The 21,518-nt window shown below is 46.1% G+C and overlaps 2 protein-coding genes across 9 annotated transcripts in view; both read right to left on the bottom strand.

Annotated features, from left to right (window-relative positions):
- Nucleotides 1-552, bottom strand: part of LOC102045428 (complement component receptor 1-like protein) — a 10,868-nt gene extending 10,316 nt beyond the window's left edge. Inside the window, exon 1 of the mRNA XM_031062893.1 lies at nt 465-552. Coding sequence (XP_030918753.1) covers nt 465-552 — 88 coding nt within the window. The remainder of the gene's footprint in view (nt 1-464) is intronic.
- Nucleotides 553-3,060: 2,508 nt separating this feature from the next.
- On the bottom strand, nt 3,061-21,512 carry PFKFB2 (6-phosphofructo-2-kinase/fructose-2,6-biphosphatase 2). Of its 8 annotated transcripts, none has more exons than XM_031062885.1 (16): nt 21,493-21,512; nt 20,781-20,906; nt 20,592-20,688; nt 20,213-20,279; nt 20,005-20,079; nt 19,831-19,887; nt 19,296-19,420; nt 18,129-18,336; nt 15,561-15,707; nt 13,970-14,074; nt 13,188-13,317; nt 10,940-11,002; nt 10,355-10,428; nt 8,838-9,056; nt 7,594-7,657; nt 3,061-6,202 (listed from the first exon to the last, which is right to left on the bottom strand). In XM_031062885.1, the coding sequence occupies exons 2-15, from the start codon at nt 20,890-20,892 to the stop codon at nt 7,631-7,633; spliced, it is 1,506 nt and encodes a 501-aa protein (XP_030918745.1). In that variant the 5' UTR covers nt 20,893-20,906; nt 21,493-21,512; the 3' UTR covers nt 3,061-6,202; nt 7,594-7,630. The 8 variants fall into 8 exon arrangements, with proteins under 8 accessions (XP_030918745.1, XP_030918742.1, XP_030918741.1 ...); XM_031062882.1 differs by lacking the exon at nt 21,493-21,512 and adding an exon at nt 8,348-8,549 and having other exon boundaries at nt 9,040-9,080; nt 20,781-21,305; XM_031062881.1 differs by lacking the exon at nt 21,493-21,512 and having other exon boundaries at nt 8,838-9,080; nt 20,781-21,305.
- Nucleotides 21,513-21,518: the final 6 nt, after the last annotated feature.

Raw genomic sequence — 21,518 nt, 5'->3', positions numbered from 1 at the left:
AATATAATATAATATATTATATCAGCCGTCTGAGAACATGGAGTCAGATTCTCATCTCTCACCTCGTCCTGGGGACCTCACAAACACCACAAGCCCGTGTCACAGATTGTTCTGGTTTGTTCCTCTGAGGACCCCCTCAGTGCCCCAAAGCAAAGAGAAGAGCAGCCTGTGGCTGGCAGGGATCTGACCCCTCCAGGCCCACTCCTTGCATCTCAAAGTCCAGATGAAGCATTTCTTCTCCCCACTTAGTATAAATTATTGCACTTTCTCAGCTAAGATAGTTTTGTACCTGCTTCCCGCAGAAAGAGGAAAAAAAAAAAGGCAAAGGAAGAGCTGATCACAAAGATTTACAGAGCCCTTGAAGTGCACAAGCAATGAGGAAAAGAGGATTCAAGTCTTGTAGAACCCAGGAGAAGGTTTTCCTCCAGGGGTCTCATTCCATCCTGGTGGACTCATTCACTTACTGTGGACAGTGACAATGAGAGCAGCAGCGAGGAGCGACCCAAGCACAGCTGCACAGCTCCTCTGCCTCCCCAGCTCCAAAGCTGACATGTTTATTCCTGCCTGCAGGTCCCACAGATGTCACCACATTCCCCTCCTGGCCCAGTACCTGTGAAGGGAGCAGAGGGGTATTTGGGGGTGTTTATACTCAGCTATATGCACAGGTCTGATTTCTCCACCCCTGAGCAGTTCCTACAGTCACACGAGAGGAGCAGAAGGAAGAGGAGCTGAATTTTTTTTCTGGAAATTTAGGAGTAAAATACTTTATTTGTAGTAATAAATCTCTTTGGAAGGAAATAAATTCCTAGTCAGGACAAATCCTGCTGGGGTCACCAGAAGAGCTCCCTAACAATGAATCACCCTCAGGGAGAGAACTATCCAAGCAAAAAGATCCATCAATCTGTGCAAATATTCCCTGAGTAAAGTGAATACTTCAAGCTATAAGGCTCACAGGTCAATCAAACCAAACTGCTTGACAAAATGGAATTGAAGTGCACTTTGCACTCACCTGACACCCCTAGGGAGCTGGAAGAGCCCTCTCTGTGTTATCCAGGGTCATTCATGAGCCTGAGGCCTCCCAAAGTTCCAGAATCTCCCAGTGCCTGCTTCCCTCCTGGGAATGAGCGTCCCCCTCACTGCTCCCTGTCCTAAACCCAACACTAAGCATGCCTGCTTCACTCCTCTGCCTCTCTTTCAGCCCTTGCCTCCCCTCCTGGATTAATCTGATTTAATTTCCTGGCCTGGGTGCTCCCTAAACCCAACACCTCCCATGCCTGCTTCACTCCTCTGCCTCTCTTTCAGCCCTTGCCTCCCCTCCTGGATTAATCTGATTTAATTTCCTGGCCTGGGTGCCTGCTGGAGCTGCACAGGAGCTGCAGCCCAGCCCCCAGGAGCAGCCCTTGGAGCTGCCAGGCTGGGTTTTGTCTTACCTGGGGCTGTGGAGGCAGGAGATGGAGAGCCCTGGTGTGTTCAGCACACACAGGATGGAACAGGGTCTGCTCTCTTCCAGCTCCCCAGGCAAAGGAGGAGTTTTATAGTGCCCACATGCTTAGATCTGGCCCCACAGAGAGAAACTTCAGTGCTGCAGAAATCAGAGCTGGTCCGCTGACCCATAAATCATTAACTCCTCCCGAGCAAGAAGGAAAGAGTTTATTCCTCCCACAGAACAAAACCCGACAAAACTGAATGCAACCCGAGCAGATGTTGAAATTGTTTGGTTTTTATGTGCGGAGGTGCCAAGTCTCTGAAATAATCCTTGCTGAGCTGCTCCACTGGGACCTCGGGTGCACTGAGGGGTGCCAGGGGAGCTGCTTCACCCCAGGGCAAGGCCACTTTGAGTCCATCCCCTCTTCTCAGGTTTTGTGTTGCTGGAATGGCTCCTGAGGTATTAAAAAGTCTTTTTTCCCAGCCCCAAGACTGAAGAAGTCAAGATTCCTCTGCTCTGGTTCTCAAGGTTGTTTATTTTCTGTTATCTATTCCATTCTTTCTCTGACCTGCTGAGATCTGCCCAGCAGGTTGGTTCGAGGCACACTGACCACCTTTGGGGTGGTATTGGCTTTTTATACTAAAAACTACATGTACATTATTTAAAATAATTTTCCAATACCTATCACCTATGCTAGACAGTCTGTCTCTGAACCAATCCAGAGGTGTCACCATCCCAGCAGAAGATGGAGGACAAGAAGAAGAAGAAGGAGAAGGACAGGACATACCGAGATTCTTCCACCTTGCCTCTTGAATCCCCATTCTAAAAACCCCAAAATTCTACTTTTCCACCCTGTGACAAATTCACTATCATTCTATCCAAACCCTTGCGGCTTGTAACTCCTCACACAAAGTTGGTAATCGTTTCCACGGTTTAAAATCAAAGGCACAGGTGTTTTTACTCCGTGCCAAGGTCTCTGAGCACCTTGCCAGGGTCTTGAGCCATCCAGAGGAATGTCCTGTTCTGACACCCTCAGATCTCAGGAAGCCATGGTCCAAAGGGGTTCAGAGAGCATTCCAAAGGGGTTCAGAGAGCATTCCAAAGGGGGTTCAGAGAGCATTCCAAAGGGGGTTCAGAGAGCATTCCAAAGGGGGTTCAGAGAGCATTCCAAAGGGGGTTCAGAGAGCATTCCAAAGGGGGGTTCAGAGAGCATTCCAAAGGGGTTCAGAGAGCATTCCAAAGGGGTTTCTCCAGCCAGCCCCACCCAGTGCCATGGAGCAGCTCCAGCTGGAACTCAGCAGCGCAGGAGGGCACCGGGAGCATCGCTCGGAGCTGAACACGCAGAGAATTCCAGAATGGTTTGCTTGGAAAGGACCTTTTAAAGCTCAGTTCCATGGAGACCCTGAGATCCTGACCTCCAGGAAAAACACCCTTCAGGGTGAGGAGAGAAGGGGAACAGCAGTAGGGTTTAAGAGCCCCCATTTTGAACTCAGATTCCCAAACCAGAGGACACCTGCCCACCCCTGCAGCCTCTCTTCCTCCAAACACATCCCAGAGACTCCCTGAGCTCCTGAGAAAACCAGCACCCAGTGGAGAGTTAGAGCAAACAATGGAAAAGAACAAACGACATTATCTGTGTTTTTTTAAGTCTCTTTATTGTAAATAAACACTGACAGATATTTATGCTCAAGTGCACAGAGCACACAACGCACAGCACGAGCTGACAGACACTGCAGCTTTTAAACCTAAAAAAAAAAACAAAACCAAACCACTTAGAAGGCAGCAGAACAGTAAAGTTCACAAGCAGCTGGGTGAGATCCCTCTGACCAAACACTCCAGGCAGAGCTGCAGTGCAAACAGAGCACGGGGACAGCACGGGGACAGCAGGGGTGGCACTGGCACTGCTCACCCTCAGAGGGGCACAGGGAGAGCCTTGGGGACACCCCCAGGGCAGGTGGCCCTGGCCAGGCTGGTGCTGGTGCCTCTCCTCCCTCAGCTGCCCCTTGGCAGCCAGGCCAGGCTGGGTTTCAGTGTCACCCACCCGAGCTGCCGGGGAGGGGACACCTGGCAGAGGTGACAGCTCTGAGCTCACAGCCAGTGCACACAGAGCAGCCAGCCAGGCTGGCTTGAACTCTTTTCCCCCATTTTGCAGTTTTTCCCAGAGATAAGAGCAGTTTTTTAGCCCCTGTGCTCCTTTTTCTCTGCAGTGACACACAGAAGGGCAGGCAGGTCCCACTGAAGGTGACAGCAGCCAGCTCCACCTGTGCTGCTTGAAACAGAGGCACAGAAAATCAGGGGGTCACAAAACCCCCCCAGTCCTGGGGGAATGCTCAGGAAGGTGCCAGGCTCACCTCCACACCTCCAAATTTACATTTTTTTACAAATTTACCTCCAAACCCACCCAGCCCGCAGCACTGACCCCACTGACAGCACGAGCTGCTGCTGAGCTGTTCCACCAAAAAACATCTCAAAAAAAAGCCTCGTTGTGCAAGCTCTGTTTGTTCTGGGGTGTTTGCAGGCCCAGTGCCAAGGGAATCAGGTGGTTTCAAGGAAATCCTTGGCACAGGGAGCTTCCAGGAGATGCCCATGGCATCACCCCAGCCCTGCAGCCCCTCAGGGCAATGATCTGCTCCCAGATCTGCTGCTCTGCTCCAGGTATGTTTGCTTTAAACCATTTCAAGGCTAAGAACGCAGGAGGAAAAAGCTTTAATGAAAGCACTGAGGCACAAACACTGCAGAGAAAGATGAAATTCCACCCCACAGCCCCAAAAGGAGCCACTGACCCAAACTGCAGAACACCAGATTTTCAGCAGTGATTAACAAAAAAAAAGTCACGACCACCAACAACAAATCAACAGCGACATTCACAAATCCCAGCAGGTAAAAATATAGATTTTTTTTCTTTTTTTGTCTCCTTACAATCATTTACTGCTCAGTGATATGAACATCCTGAACTCTTCAGCAAGTTATCCCAGCATTTTTGTGTGTAAACATCCTACAGTACATTTTCCACTCCTTTTTCCAGAGCAGGAGGGGTTTGGTCAGAGCAGCCAGCCTGACAAGGACGGGTTTGTGCGTTCACAGCACTTTGGAGTGTGACAGTCAGGACTGCCATGGACAGGCTCTAAATCTCTTCCTTCAACATTTCTTTTTTTTTTTTTTTCCTTTTTCTGGTTTATTTCTAAGCATAAAAACATTTAAAACCCAAAACCAGACCTGGAGGGGAAAACCCTGAGGAGAAAAACGAATAAAAACTCAATTTCTCACCAGCAAATTTCACCCCTCTGTGGCACAACTGCTTTAGATCAACACATTTTTCTGCTCCTCAGAAATCCTGAGGGGTCCAGATTTGTGCCTTGGTCCTCTCTATCACAGTTTTATCAAATTACAACTCTGGGAGTGTTTAAAACAACCAAGTTTGAGCTCAAAACGCCCAGGTTAAGCCTCAAGCTCTGGGGTTGCTGAGCTCCTCCACAACCAGGGCTTATTTTCCCTGCTGTGGGTACATCCAACATTTATTTACACGTTTAAAATAAGCAATTCCTGAGGCCCAGAATTGCTCAGATAAATCCTGGAGTCACCTGAGAACAGCAGGTCCAGAACAGCCTCCTGCTCTGGACCCAAATGTTCCTTTCTTCACCCAACCTGAGGGTCCTGCCCTTATTGCAAGAACAGCTGGAGTGGGGTAAAACGGAGTTTGGCAAAATGCAAGTCAAGACTGGTGGGAGAGAACTGAAAATTTGGGCTTTGGTGGGGATTTAAAGAAGGATTGAAGTCAAGACATGGGCACATAGAGCTGCACCACCTATGCTCCAAACTCTACAACAGCTTAAAACTATGAAAGGCAGCATTGGGAACATTCACAGCTTATTCAGAGGCAAGTTAAAAGCTTGTTGTGGGCCTAAAAATTTGGCGTAAAATAAAGGAAACTGGTAAAAAAAACCTTGTGCTTCCTGCAAACCCTGCCCAGGAGCCCTGCTGGTCCCAGCCACGCTCCCATTTTCTGGGGTAAATGCATAAAAACACCCCAAAAATGCAGGAAAAATGAGCGAGAGGATGGAGTTTAGGTAGGGAGGAGAAGCTAAAATAGGGCTTGAGGTGGGATTTAAAGCACTGGGAGCTGTGCTGCTCCCAGAGAGGGGCAGGAGGGTTTATCCCATCTGTCCCTCCCATGGGATGGATGTGCTGACCTGGGTGTCAGATCCAAGCAAAACCTGGAACAAACATCCAAGCAGAAACTGGCTCAGACTGGGGGATTCACACCAGCACTCAAGGAGGGAAAGTCAAACCCTACCAGGAGCTCCCTGGACGGCTGAAAACCAGAAAAAAAATTGAGTCTGAACTTGGAAATAACTTGGAAATGGAGAAATAAAACCTCGGGGATTCGGCCTGGAAATGCCTTTTCCAAAGAAAAGCTGCCTCAGCGAGTGAAAACATGATTATTTTGTCCTCCCACTGTGGTTAATTTTGGCACCTGGCCAGGAGGAAAGGCGTGGGACACGATTTCAACACCCGGGGATGCGTTGGCTTAGGAGCACTAAAAGCAGCTTGGAAAATCTCCACAGGAAATCTTCTCCAGCCCCATGGAGAGACATTGCAGCATTTGGAAAGAAAAAGACGCAGACAGGCTCTAAAATCACAGTTCAAGGCAAGTACTGGCCAGGGTGGCTCACGGTGCCCCAGGGATGCTCCAGTCCCGGCTCCTCCTGGTGCTGGAATTCCCAGCTGGATCCAAGGGGAAAGCAGGAGCTCCTACACTCCTAAAGTGGCCATTTTCTGCAGGGAAAAGAGAAACAGGAGAGGTCACAGCAAGGAAGGCAGGAGGGGGTAAAGCAGGAGGCAGCTCAGCTCATGGAGAGGTGAGTCCAGCTCCATGGAGCTGCTGCCCAAGGCAGGAACCACCTGAGGATTTGCTTCATCCCTTCCATCCAAGGATTTGCTTCATCCCTTCCATCCAAGCACACAAATGTGGGAAATGTGTGTAGTGGGACCCACGAGGGGTAGTTTTAGATTTTTGGCTTTAAGGCATCTACAGCATGGTGTGGCAAAAAGCTGATAGGCCAAGAAATGCTTACAGCATATTGTAATTAGGAAATAATTGGCTCCTGATTGTGATGGTGTGAATTCTTCAAATGAGACTGCAAATGGAATAAAAGTTTTTAAACACCTCTCAGCTGCCTCATCTCTAGGTCAGGAAAAGGTATTGTCTGACACACAAAGACCTGTTTCATTCTTTACATCACCCTTCAGTGTCACCCTGAGTTTTTAAGATTTTCTAAGCCTTCTGATGTTTACATTCTTGTAACAAGCTTTCTCACACACTTTCTGTAAATAACTCATTGTTTTACATTCTTTTATGGAGGAGGAGAAATTTGATGGGCTGTTGGTTTGTCCAGTGTCATTGGAGAGGTGGCACTGTCACCCTCCAATCCAGGGGCACTTTTGGAAATCTATAAATGTTGGAGTCAGAAAAATAAACGTCCCTTTTCTTCACCTTGAGAGCAGCAGTGTGTGTGCTCGTGTTGTTTCATGTCCTACAGTGACACTCCAGCCTCCTGCCAAACCCTGAAGGGTTTTCCCACCTCAGCCTGAGCCCACACAGCTCAGAGAGGTGGGGAAGCTCAGGAGGAAGGAGGCAGGTTGGTTACTCAGGCTTGCTCACTTTAATTTACCTTCTCCATGGGGAATCCCACTGCCAGAACCACCCAAGAACCATCACGGTGACCACCTTGCAAATTAACCACAATAAATACTTAGAGCTTTGATAAACCTCCTTCCTCTGCCTCACTCAGGGCCCAACAGACACCAGGAACACACTCAGACAGTGAAAATCAAAGGTAAATCCGCGATCCAGTGACTCCTACAAAATCCCTAGGAGCAGCAATGTCACCACACCCTGTCCTGGGGACCCTGCCCTGCTCAGCACCAGGAGCCACCCCATGTCCTGCTCCAGGGATGGAGCAAGCTGGGCTGAAACCACAATTTCCAGCAGCCAGCACAAGCACAAGCCCAGTTGGAGCCCCTGGATCAGCAGGCTCAGCCCCCACTGAGGTCCCCCCAAAAATCTCAGGTTTTATCCAGCACAAGATTCCTTCTGCTCCATGGGTCTGTCTTTGCCCAGAGTGGTTTCCATGCAACGGGAATCAAGAGAAATCCAACTTACTAACCCCAAAGAGAGCACACCCAAGCTGCTTGCAGTGGTACTCAGAGGCAAGCATTTCCCTCTGGAGGCTGCAAAGGAAACAGAGAAGCACAGCAGGGCTCATAGTGCATCTTAGAGAGACTGAAATAGGAAAAGCAGCAAAGCACATGAGGGAGGAGTGAAGCAGCCCCAACATTTCCTGTGAGCCCAGGGCAGGGTTGTGTTGCAGCAGGAGGCAGGGACAGCACTTGGCTGCATAAAAAACTGGGACAAAGAGGGTATTTGTAACTTTTCCAATCAGGTTTTAGCCCAGAAGCAAAATCCTATCCAGAATTAACCCCGCTGCCAAAACCCCGTGGCACTGATGGAAACCTGCCTGCGTGGAGCCCCACTCTGAAAGACTGGCACCACAATTCCAGTTGGATGGGGGGATTTGACTCTTTGGGGTTGGTTTTGAAGGAAGATTCTCATCTCTTCCCTTGCTGGGGCTGCCTGCAAATTCAACAGAGGACCCCGGGTGATGTTGGGGAGGGGGAGCAGAGGGATGGTACCACCTGGACAGTGACTTCAAGCTGTGGCTGCTCAGCAATTCCAGTTGGATAGGGGAATTTCGATGCTTTGGGGTTGGTTTTGAACGGGTTTTTCAGTTGTGTTGTTTTTTTTTTTCCTTAATTCAATTCAGGCTGGATAATTTCCATGCAGAAACAGAGACCCTGCTCAAGATCCTGGGTCTGGATTTCGGGCAATGGTGGGGAGGGGAAGCAGAGGGATGGTACCACCTGGACAGTGCCTTCCAGCTGTGGCTGCTCAGCCCCTTCTTGACCTTCCAGGGATGGGAAAGGCCCTCGAGCTTCCAGGGATGGGAGAGGCCCCAGCAGGTGGAGGGGTTTGCTGCCCAGGCTGTGGTGCCGCGGGCGCTTTACGGTGTCGGCGCCGGCCCGCGGGGTAAAGCTGTTCCTCCTCATCCTCACAGGGCTCTGCCTGCTCAAATTCAACAGAGGACCCCGGGTGATGTTGGGGAGGGGGAGCAGAGGGATGGTACCACCTGGACAGTGACTTCAAGCTGTGGCTGCTCAGCAATTCCAGTTGGATAGGGGAATTTTGATGTTTTGGGGTTGGTTTTGAAGGGGTTTTTCAGTTGTGTTGTTTTTTTTTTCCTTAATTCAATTCAGGCTGGATAATTTCCATGCAGAAACAGAGACCCTGCTCAAGATCCTGGGTCTGGATTTCGGGCAATGGTGGGGAGGGGAAGCAGAGGGATGGTACCACCTGGACAGTGCCTTCCAGCTGTGGCTGCTCAGCCCCTTCTTGACCTTCCAGGGATGGGAAAGGCCCTCGAGCTTCCAGGGATGGGAGAGGCCCCAGCAGGTGGAGGGGTTTGCTGCCCAGGCTGTGGTGCCGCGGGCGCTTTACGGTGTCGGCGCCGGCCCGCGGGGTAAAGCTGTTCCTCCTCATCCTCACAGGGCTCTGCCTGCTGGGGAGGTCGTGCTGATCCCACACAGAGGGAATCACCAGGAATGAAAAGGGGGAACCAGAGTTTAAAGCCACGTCACACACCTCCAGCAGCCCACCCTGAGGGACCCCGCACCGGGCTGGGCCTTCCCCAGCTCTGCAGCAGCTTGGGAAACAACTTCATCCATCCTGGGGACAACTGGAAAGTGATTTTTCAGCAGTTTTACTTCCCTTTGGGACTTTTGTTTTGCTTAGGTGGCTCTGTTTGGGTGCTGGGGTTTTTTTCTTGGTTTTTTTTTTTGTTTGTTTTTCTTTCTCTCTGCACGAAGAATTTAAGTGAAAAAAAATAAGCAAATGGAAAACTCTCCCTTCTTCCTGTTTGTTCTGCCCCAAAGCAAAGCAAAGAACAGAAGCAGCCTCCAAGTGGGCAGCAATGATTTCCATGCAGGGGTCACAGAGAAGTTGGAAAAGTGATAAATCCCAGAGTGGCTGGGGTTGGAAGAACCTTTAAACATCATTAATCCAACCCCTTGTGAGCAGGGACATGTTGGAAACCACGAGGATCCACACAAATCATGCCCCATGTCCTCAGTTTGGCATTTGACAGCTCCACAGAGCCTCCAGGCACAGCTGCAGGTTCCCAATTTCCCCAGTCCCTCAGCACAAAAGAATAACCAGGTCCCAGCCCAAGGGATCTTCATAAACTACAACAAAAAGCCTGAATGGATAAAACCTAAAATCAGACGCATTCAGAGTTCCTGCGAGCCAGCAGAGCTGGTTTGTGCTCTCTAATTGGGGGAATTAATTAGAGGCAATCACTGAGGCTTTCCCTATAGTCCCTTTGGAAAACGGGGTTTGCAAAATCAAGGCCCTCAGAGATCTCCCCCAGATTTTTGAGGTGGTTACAAGGTGGATTTAAATAGCAATTTAAACAACGGCAGCAGTAATTTAAACAATGGCAGAGAGAGGATTTCGGAAAGAGAAAACTCATCAAGACAAAGAGAAAAATCCACTTTAACCCTTTTGCCAAGTCTTTTTGAAATTACCAGTAAGCATCAGCAACAAACACTGCATTGAAAACTGAGAACAAAACCTGGAGTTTAAAATCTATGCCCTAAATTTGCTCATTTCTGCTCCCTATAACAGCTCTGAAAAATAACCTCCCTGGCCTGGGAAGCACCAATGCACCTTAAAATTAATTCTGCTTTTGGGGGTTATTTCTGAAGAGAATCCTTCTGCTCACTGAATGGCACCAGGCAGCTTGAGCAAGTGTTTAAGAGGGTTTGTGACTTATTTTGGAAAAGGTGGAGCCAGAGGGGTGCAGCAAAACTTACTGAGTTCAGGGAGGGCTTTTCCCGGTGGGTGTTCACTGCTTCCACATCCATGGTAATTGTCTCCACTTTGCAGCCTTCACCCAAGAGAAAGAGAGGTTTATGTGAGTAATTTATTTAAAAAACAGCAGGGAAAATGAATAGGAATAAATCTCTTTCTTTATAAAAATACCCCAGCTCATAAATCCACAGTCCAGCCCACGAACAGAACTTCACACTTGGTGGTTTTTAAAAAGTGTGAGAGCACAGCCCTGAGTTGTTTGGGCTGCACAGAAAAGCCAATTTTAACTGACTGCACCCCAAGTTTGGAGGCACAGCCTTCCTCAGCCACAGGGAAAATCCAATTGTTTAAAAGAGAGGCCAGGGGAGAAGACCCTGCACCTCCACATCTGCTCCCCACCCCTCCAGAACCCTTTTCTATGTTAACTTTTTGTATATTAACCAGGAAATAACCTCTTTATGTATTACCAAAGCTTTTAGAGCATGGCCAGGTGCTGCCACACACGGACCCAAACCTGCCCATAACATCCCCACACACAAACCAGGAGAGGAATTCAAATTAAAACTGAAAATAAAGCAGTTATTTACCGTAGGCAACAGGTGTGAGCTTGAAAATGGTGTGGAGGGGGCAGCGCAGGTAGGGCAGCTCATCTAGGGCACAAAAAGATGTTCTGGGGTCACCTGGGATGCCACAGCCTCCCTGTCCCCTCCCCAGCCCCACAGCAGCACTGGGATGTCCCTGCCCACCACAGAGGGGTCAAACTAAACCCTTTTAAGGGTCTTTTTAACCCAAACCATTCTGGGATAGAATGGGAATTGTGCTGGGAATGGGAACCTGTGGATGGCACACAGATTAAACCATTTTAAGGGTCTTTTTAACCCAAACCATTCCAGGATTGAATGGGAATTGTCCTGTGAGTGAGAGCCTGTGGATGGCACCCAGATTAAACCCTTTTAAGGGTCTTTTTAACCCAAACCATTCTGGGGTTTAATGGGAATTGTGCTGGGAATGGGAACCTGTGGATGGCACACAGATTAAACCCTTTCAAGGGTCTTTTTAACCCAAATAATTCCAAGATTGAATGGGAATTGTCCTGTGAGTGAAAGCCTGTGGATGGCACCCAGATTAAACCCTTTCAAGGGTCTTTTTAACCCAAACCATTCCGGGATTGAATGGGAATTGTGCTGGGAGTGGGAGCCTGTGGACGGCACCCAGACAGTCACTCAGGACAGCAGTGACACACAGAAAATCAAATACAGGAGCTGGGAATGAGAGTGGAGGCCAGGCTGGCTGGGCCTGCTGGCTCAGGGGTTGGATCCCACCCTCTAAAGGGGCTTTTCCAACCCAAATAATTCCATAATTCCATTTCCAGCGCACAGAACCAGCCAGAGGAAACCTCTCCAGTGGCACACGGCTGGGAAAGCACCTCAGCTGCCATGGGCCCACAGGAGATTTATTCAGAGCTGTATTTGGAAGTTTATCAAGTTTTTTACAAGTTTATTAATGTCATTAAAAGTTTTATGAAGCTCTAGTGCCACTCACTGGAGCTTGCAGGAGACTGGAACCTTCCAGGTGTGTGTGCTGTGCAAGAAATCAGCATTTCCCTGGGATGGAGCACTCCTGCCACCCCTTCCAGGCCACTGAGGCTCTTTAATTCATCAGAAAATGATGAATTTTAATTTTTCTTTACATTAAAAACCAGTCCTTTATACATTCTGTAAAGCACTGCTAAAACAGCTCCAGAAACAACATCTGGGCAGCAAAACAGCAGCACATCCCTGGGGAGCTCCTTGCACTGCTGCAATTCAGGGGTTAAAGCACTGCTGAAACACTTCCTTTCCTCCTTATTTAAACAGCTTGTTAAAAAACCCCACCTTGAAAAAATAAAAACAAAATAAAATAAAACAGAAATAAAATAAAAATAAAATTAAATTAAAATAAAATTCAATTAAAATTAAAATAAAATAAAAATAAAAAATAAAATAAAAAATAAAATAAAAAATAAAATAAAAAATAAAATAAAAAATAAAATAAAAAATAAAATAAAAAATAAAATAAAAAATAAAATAAAAAATAAAATAAAAAATAAAATAAAAAATAAAATAAAAAATAAAATAAAAAATAAAATAAAAAATAAAATAAAAAATAAAATAAAAAATAAAATAAAAAATAAAATAAAAAATAAAATAAAAAATAAAATAAAAAATAAAATAAAAAATAAAATAAAAAATAAAATAAAAAATAAAATAAAAAATAAAATAAAAAATAAAATAAAAAATAAAATAAAAAATAAAATAAAAAATAAAATAAAAAATAAAATAAAAAATAAAATAAAAAATAAAATAAAAAATAAAATAAAAAATAAAATAAAAAATAAAATAAAAAATAAAATAAAAAATAAAATAAAAAATAAAATAAAAAATAAAATAAAAAATAAAATAAAAAATAAAATAAAAAATAAAATAAAAAATAAAATAAAAAATAAAATAAAAAATAAAATAAAAAATAAAATAAAAAATAAAATAAAAAATAAAATAAAAAATAAAATAAAAAATAAAATAAAAAATAAAATAAAAAATAAAATAAAAAATAAAATAAAAAATAAAATAAAAAATAAAATAAAAAATAAAATAAAAAATAAAATAAAAAATAAAATAAAAAATAAAATAAAAAATAAAATAAAAAATAAAATAAAAAATAAAATAAAAAATAAAATAAAAAATAAAATAAAAAATAAAATTTAAAAAAAAAATCCACCCAAGTCATTGCAAACCACCCTCCCAAAAACCCCCATGAGGGGAAGCAGGGAGAGGAACCATCCCTTTATTTTTGTACCTGCACTCTTGTCAAGAAAATAAGCCAGGAGGCACCTCATAACTGCCTGGTGGGAGATAACCAGGACATTTCCTTGCCTTTCCAGCTCCATAATTACTGGCTCCAGGCGCTGCACCAAGTCCTGGTAGGACTGGAAAACCAAACAGGAATTGGTCAAGGGGTTGTGTAAACACAGGGTTAAACAGAGGTGGCAATTAACACAGTCACATTCAGGGAAATATCAGTTAAAGCAGCAGAAAGTTCAAGGAGGTTATGGGTGGTGTGGTAAAAATAGGAAAAAAAAGCCAAAAAAAGGCAACAGCAGAAAGTGAAATTCAGTGTCAGAAGCCTCAGACCGTGGGAGGGTTCAGATTACTGGGAACTCAATGAGTGCAGTCAGGGAAAAATCCAAATAAAATAGCAAATGATTCATTTAAACAGGTTGTGAAGTAAAGCCAGAAATGACTCCAGGCCACACCCAGGATAATTTTGTTTCCCAGGTGGTTTCTCAGTGACAATTCTGGGATGCAGAACCCCTTGGTGGTGTCTGAGGGCAGTACCCAGCAAGTGGCCAAATGAATGGACTGAAAAGCATCATCTGCCCACCCCAATGGGGGAAATCAAGAAACACTTCCCCCAAAAGACAACTGGGATCCAAACGTTTTCATTAGGATGAAAATTTGCAATTTCGCATACAAATCTTGGCAGAATAACTTCAAATTGAGTCGGTTTTAAGCCCAACCCCCCACATAAACGTTTGTTTCACTGCACTGTGTGTTGTTGTTGTTTTTTAGGGTCCTCACCTCCCCTCCAGGGTAACGATAAAGATATTTCTCCTGATCCCTCATGGCAAACTCCTCTGGATACTTGGCTTCGATCTCTGCATAGGTCATTTCTTCACAGACCCCCTGAGGGAAGGAAAAACTGCTTAGCACAAACCTCCTTTCATCAGAGGGCCAACAGGGAGGGAAGGAAAAGCAGAGGCTGAGGTCGAGATCCTTTTTTTGGCATGGAAATTTTAGGTGTTGCAAGTGACCCAGCCCTGCCCCCTGCGCGGGTGCCAGGCTGGTTTGAAGAGGCTGGGCTTTGGTTTTATCTCAAAACCAAAAAAAAAGATTACACCCCTGGTGTTTGCCAGGGATGAAAAATGAGCCCTCACTTCCCCAGCAACCACCCTGCAATTTGCTGAGAGAATCAGAGTGGGAGCAGCAACCTTTGGCCAGGCAGGAGGGTGTGACAGATGTCTGGGATGTTCAGTGTTCTTTTCCTCCTCCACACCACCTGGAATGTCCCCAGCAAGACCTGGCAGCTCTCAACACCCTCAGCCCTCTAAAAACCACCCCAAACCCCATCCTGGAAGGGTGAAATCTGTGATACAAAAACATGGCTGTAAATCAACAGAAATTGTGGGGGTTTTGTTTGTTTTTTCTGCTTTTGTTGGGGTTAAGATTGAAGGCACCTGAGATGTTTAGACTTAGGTGTTTATTGTTTCTTATCAGTGCTACAGCCTCACAGCCATGAGTTCCGTAGTCTTTTATTAGGAAGGTATAAAATGGTAAATTATTTTTTGTTCTAAGGTTTTTTAAGGCTAAATTATTTAATTAAGAAATGATACCTAGATGATTTTACTTTTTAACCAAAGAACTGACCTCTCAAAGCCCACAGTGTGGACTTTCCTGTTTAATTATAAAACACCACCCAAACCCATGGAGAAGAAGGTGAAGAAGAAGGTGAAGAACAACAACCTGTCTCTGCCCTAAAAACCTCCATCTTGCTTCATATTTATTATTATATTCTAAAACCCCAAACTCTAAGTTTTCCACCCTGTAACATTACACACTTCTAAACAACTCCACACCCATAATCCCAGTGCTGTTTATCAATTTTGGAAACCTTCTCCACAGGTCAAATGCAGTGCTCTGCACAGAAAATTAAAAATTCTCAGCATCCAGAGTTCCAACATAAATCAGCTGTGTTTATGGTGATTAATTTGGTTTTAAACATTATTCCCCACTCAAACCCATGAAGAAGAAGGAAGAAGGTAAATAACAACCTGTCTCTGCCCTAAAACCTCCATCTTCCTTCATATTTATTACTGAACTTTAAGTTTAGTACTTTAAATTTTAAAGTACTAAAACTTTAAGTTTTAAAACTTTAAGTTTTCTACTCTGACATTCCACACTTCTAACCAACTCCACACCCATAATCCCAGTGCTGTTAATGAATTTTGGAAACCTTCTCCACAGGTCAAATGCAGTGCTCTGCACAGAAAACTGAAAATTCTCACCATCCATGGTTCCAACACAAATCAACTGGGTTTATGGTGACTGATTTGGTTTTAAACATTACTCCCCACGTAGAAAAGCTGAGGTTTTTAAGCAGCCTCTCACTCACAGCATCAATCTCATTGAGGATCTTCCACTGCTCGTAGAGCACCCCCAGGCACTCTGCTGTCTGGATTGTCCTCTTCAGCTGGCTCGTCCACACCTTCAGGTCCACGATCTCCTGCTCCTCAATGAACTTCTTCAGAGCCTGGGAAAACTGGGGAGAAAAGCCCCAGGGAGGTTAGGAGGAGGGTGATGCCTTTTTGGGCTCCCTAAAAACACAGGCCAGACTAAATTAAGGGAATAAAAAGCAGGTATATTTATTGGAGATAAATATTCAGGTGTATTTAGGGCAGAAAAAGTCCCCCAAGGGATACACCCAAAAATGGACTATAGGCCACAGGTTTTCACACTTTTATAAATTTAGTCTATTTGCATGTTGGGGGTTAATCCTCTAATTACAGCTTCAAGTAACTTATCCTCAGATAATGAAGTAATTTAATGAAGTTTGCTCCCCACAACTCACTTTTGTTCACATCTCTTGGCCCTGAGGCAGTGAGGTGTCCTTCACTGCCAGGCCTGGAGAGGAATTGTTGTGTCTGCCCAAAATGGGGAAGCAGCAGCTCCCACTGTGTGTGGAGTTTGGAGTTATGCACTAAAGAACTGCAGGATTACAAATATATTAAATACAAAAAAGCTAAAATCCTAAGGCATTGAGGGGACAGGGGAACTGAAGCTTCTCAGAGCATCCTTGGGGGATGTGGAGCCCTGATGCCTTCAGATTTTAACCTTTATGATTTATTTTAACTTTTATAATTTTCAAATCCTGTACTGCCTTTGTGCCTAACTAAACTCTGTATAAAGGAGGCTAACTACCATCCTCACATTTTGGTCAGGCAAAACAATCCCTCTGGGCTTGGAACTCAAGGAGAAAAGTATAAACAAAAGTGAACTGGGGGTATCTGACTTCATTACCTGGAGCTGTAATTGCAGAATTAACCCCTGATACGCAAATGGACCCAACTTATTTCAGTCTGAAAAACTCATGGCCATAATTTCATCTTGGTGCAGCCTCTGGGAGGCTTCTGACTGCCCAAGGTGTATCTGTTTAGGCCTTTAATAAATACCTACTCTTATTCTCTTAGTCTTGTCCAGCCCCTGTGATGCTTAGAGAGGCTGATCTGGAACAGAGTCAAAAGAATAAAGTTAAAAGAATAAAATTTATTGAAAAGCCTTTAAAGGATACACCTTGGGCAGTACAAGAGCCTGGCCAGGGCTACACCCAGGATGGATCCCAGTCATGAGTTTTTACACTTTTATAAGTTTTGGTCCATTTCCATATTGGGTTAATTGTCCAATTACAGCTTCAGGTCATCAAATCCCATCCTCCTGGTCTGCTCCCCTCAATTCACCATTGTTTATGCTTTTTGATTCTCCAGCTGGAAAAGGATTCTTTTGTCTAACTACCCTGTTTGAAAACCAGATACAGTTTATATCAGAATACATTTTCAATAAGGTATTGCTTATGTTCTAGTGTTATTATTTCCAACATTTCTGTTTTCCTTTTTCAACTGTACTTTGGAGCATTTTCTGATTCTACTGGACTGCATTTTTCAGTTGAGTCTTATTTTGAAAGTGTAAGTTATGTAAGGCTTCAGAAAGGAATGTTGGGGGATCAGCCTGGCCAAGGAAGAGGAAATTTGCTGCAATAATTTTAAAGACTGAAAACGTGATGCATACATAGTGAAATCCAATGCAGATGATTCTGCAGTGATTAGGACAGAATATGAAGGAGATACTGCTGTAGAGAGGAAAGGATAGATGATAAAAGTGTTGAGAAAAGGTCAGGAATTCTAAAGGAATTGAATATGTCAGGCAGCACTGAGAGAACAAGAGGACACACTCTTAAGCTGCACCAAGGGAAATTTAGGTTGGATGTCAGGAAAAAGTTTTTTACAGAAAGAGTGATAAAGTTCTGGAATGGGCTGCCTGGGGAGGTGGTGGAGTCACCATCCCTGGGTGTTCAAAAAAAGACTGGATGTGGCACTGGGTGCCATGGTTAGGGCTGGGTTGGACTCAATGATCTTAAAGGTCTCTTCCAACCTGGTGATTCTGTGATTCTATGAAGAGAACTTACTAACACTTTATGGTGCTGTTCACAGGGGTCTCAGGAAGAGGGAAGAGACGAGGATCTGCCTCCATGTTTCAGAAGGCTTGATTCATTATTTTATGATATTATATTAAAACTATACTAAAAGAATAGAAGAAAGGATTTCATCAGAAGGCTTGCAAACAAAGGAAAAGAATGGAATGAATAAAAAATTCCTGGCTGACCAGAGAGAGACCCAGCTGGACTGTGATTGGCCATTAATTAGCAACAACCACATGAGACCAATCACAGCTGCACCTGTTGCATTCCACAGCAGCAGATAATCATTGTTTAAATTTTCTTCCTGAGGCCTCTCAGCTTCTCAGGAGAAAAAATCCTAAGGAAAGGATTTTTCATAAAAGACGTCTGTGAGACAACACTTCACACAAAGCTCAGAGTCCCACACTGAGCCAGCACAGAATCTAAGAAACCCAAAAGCTAAAACTTAAGGGTAACCACTCCAAGGCATCAGCCCTGACTCCCACATACCTGCTTGCCCCGGGGTGACAGCCCAGAGTCCCCTCCAATCCTGCCCAGGAGGTTGTACTCGCTCTCCCCGTGGCGGCACAGGTAGATGGTGCGTGGCTGGACGTGGATGTTCATCAGGTAATAGACAATTTTACTCTGGATGTAGTCCTGCACTCGGTTCACCAGTAACCGCTGGCCCACGTTGATCACTTTAATGAAGGAGAGATCTCTGCAGTGGATATAAAATAAAAACACCCACATGGTCGTTTGTTTGAAGTAATAGACAATTTTACTCTGGATGTAGCCCTGTGTGACCGTGCTCACAGGGGTCCCAGGATGAGGGAAGAGACGAGGATCTGACTCCATGTTTCAGAAGGCTTGATTTATTATTTTATGATATATATTATATTAAAACTATACTAAAAGAATAGAAGAAAGGATTTCATCAGAAGGCTAGCTAAGAATAGAAAAAGAAGGAATGATAACAAAGGTTTGTGGCTCGGACTCTCTGTCTGAGCCAGCTGACTGTGATTGGCCATTAACTAGAAACAACCACATGAGACCAATCACAGATGCACCCGTTGCATTCCACAGCAGCAGATAACCATTGTTTATATTTTGTTCCCGAGGCCTCTCAGCTTCTCAGGAGGAAAAATCCTAAGGAAAGGATTTTTCATACAACACGTCTGTGACAGTCCTGCACTCGGTTCACCAGGAACCACTGCCCCACGTTGATCACTTTAATGAAGGAGAGATCTCTGGAGTGGATATAAAATAAAAACACACACATGGGTGGTTTGAAAAATGAGGCACGAGCACCTGGTGTCACCCAGCTACTGCTTCTCTAGGAAAGGCTCTGAACTGCTGGGCTTAAAAATCCTGCCCTGGGTGGGCACCCCTGCATCCCTGGAAGTCCCCAGGGCCAGGTTGGACAGGGTTTGGAGCAGCCTGGGACAGTGGGAACTGTCCCTGCCCACGGCTCTTAGAGATGGGCTTTGAGATCCCTTCCAACCCAAACCATCCTGTGATTCTGCAGCACACAGAGAAAAATCCCTTCAAATCTCACTTGGGACCTGTGATTCAGCTGCACACAGCCACACCTGGGGAGAGCAGAAGTGCTGGAGCATCCTGACAGCAAAGCAGCTCCCGTGCCCAAGGACAAAGGGATGTGCCAAGGGATTTGCTTACTTGTCATATTCATCCGGGTCCAGAGGCTGGTAGGTGACCTTGTAGCACTCAATCCTCTTCAGGAAATCGTCCATCACATTCTCCCTGTGCCTCTCTGGGTAGTCAGGACTGGAAACTTTCACCTCCTGCCCAACAGACAGCTGTGAGTTAAGCAAACTCAAGAGGGAACAAAAGATGAGTAACATTCCCCCCTTTTGAAACAAATCCACATTGTTGAACGGTGCCCCGAGGAAAAACCTGCTCCTGGAGAGGAAACAAAGGGTGACTCTTAAGGCACTGAAGTGGTTGGCCCTGACAGACACCCTGGCTCAGAGCTGTGCCCTCCCTCCCTCGCCAGCACAGCTTCAAGGTCACCCATTCCACTTGATTTCCACATTCTCACATAACGGCATCTCTGGCTTTTAATAAACCTGCAAATCCCAGCTGCTTAGTGGGCAGGTGAAAGGCAAGAGGGAGGCGTTTGCAGAGATCCCCAGGAGCTCCCTGAGCCTGTGACCTTGCACTGAGCACCCAAACTGGGCAGGGCAGCACCCACCAGGATATTGGCAGCGATGACCTCTGGATCATCACAGACAGACTCCACGAAAAACACCTAGGGAAAAGGCAAGGGAGCACATTTCAGAGCCAAAACTCCAGAGCTCCTGTGCCAGGGAGCCACAGTGACTGCACATTAAATCACAATTAATCACACACACAATAAAAGCACAACCTTGAAAGCATTTTCCTTAGCAAAGTTTAAGATCAGGTCCCGGCGCTCCCGAGTCGTGTTGGTCGCATCAAACACCTGGCAGAAAATGAGGAAGGAGCACTGAGCAAGTTTATCTTAAGACTTTTAGACCCCAAATCAGGCGCCTGAACACTCCAGGCAGCTTTGAACTGCCCTGATGTAAAACTATTTTTAGTGCAGAGGATCTTACAGCTATTTGCCCACACTCCTCCAAGAGATAAGACTTCACATCTTCCAGAGCCACGAGGGCACAGCGTCTGCAGGACAGAAATAGGGATGGTCACAGCTGATGGAAAGCATGCCCACAGCAAAGCTTCTGAGCCAGCAGGGAGGGATTCAAACACCTCCCTCACAGCCCTGCACCGTCCTAAGAGCCCCAAAAATCTCGGGGCACCTCCACTGTGACCTGAGCTTTGTGCCACCCCAAACCCCCACGCCCATCCCTGGCAGGATCCCTGCGCAGGCTGTGCTGTTCCTTTTCCCTTCCCCAGGGACTCTGGGTTATTTTCTGCTCCTCACACCCACAGCCTGCCAAAACTCCAGTGCCCCCAGCCCCGACAGCGACTCACTTGCGGATTTCCATGGCCTCTTTGTTGTCGTGCCTGAAGAAGTCGTAGGACTTGTAGGACTTCACTGCTTCACGCCGATACACCCCTAAATTAAACACTTCACACACGGGAGAGGGGAGGGTGAGGGCATTCCTCTGGCAGGGATGTCCCCAGCACAAGGCAGGGGTGTCCCCCCACACACCCACCCACCTTTGGTGGGCACCCCGATCCAGTTGAGGTAGCGGGTGAGCTTTTTGGACATGTAGGTCTTGCCCCTGGCAGGCAGCCCGATCATCACAATCAGCGTCGGGGAGTTGGTCATGTAGGAAGCCCATGCTGCAAAAGAAAAACAAAAAACCCCAAACCACCCCAAAACAGCGTCAGGGGCGCTGGAGAGCATAAAGTGAGACTCAGCACGGCGTTATCCCATCTCCCGGTGGTTAAAGCACCTCCGAGCATCCCAGGACGGGCTCGCCGTGTGTCCTTGTCGTTAATGAGCTGCTGTGACCGCTCTGCGGTCTCCAGGTGTTTGTTAATGAGGCAGCACCGCTGCCTAATGGGGCTTTCAGTGTTAACAGCATTCACCGCCCGGGCAGCGCCGTCAAGGGCGAACCAAAGATGTTCTTAACAAAACGGTCACGTTCTCTCGGGGAACAGCCCGAGCAAGCTCCCAGAACGGCCGCGGAGAGGCGGATTTGGGGCGAAAAGCTCGGGACGGGGATGGATGCAGCATCCAGCAGGTTGGGGACAGGGGAACGCGGGAGGGCACAGCCAGGACAGGCAGCAGGATGGGGATCCGAGCGGGAGGGGACAGCCAGGGACAGGGACCCCCGCGGGAGGGACGCGAGGCTCGGGACGAACGCGCAGCCCTATCCCCCTCCCGGTACCGGTTCCGCTCCTCTGTAGCCCCGGGGTTACTCACAGCACTGCTTCTCGCCGGCCCTGCCC

Source organism: Geospiza fortis, unplaced genomic scaffold, assembly GCF_000277835.1.
Source record: "Geospiza fortis unplaced genomic scaffold, GeoFor_1.0 scaffold391, whole genome shotgun sequence".
In the NCBI taxonomy this organism is placed as follows: Eukaryota; Metazoa; Chordata; class Aves; order Passeriformes; family Thraupidae; genus Geospiza; species Geospiza fortis.
The sequence above is the reverse complement of the archived record's forward strand: the minus strand, read 5'-3'. Positions and strand labels throughout refer to the sequence as shown.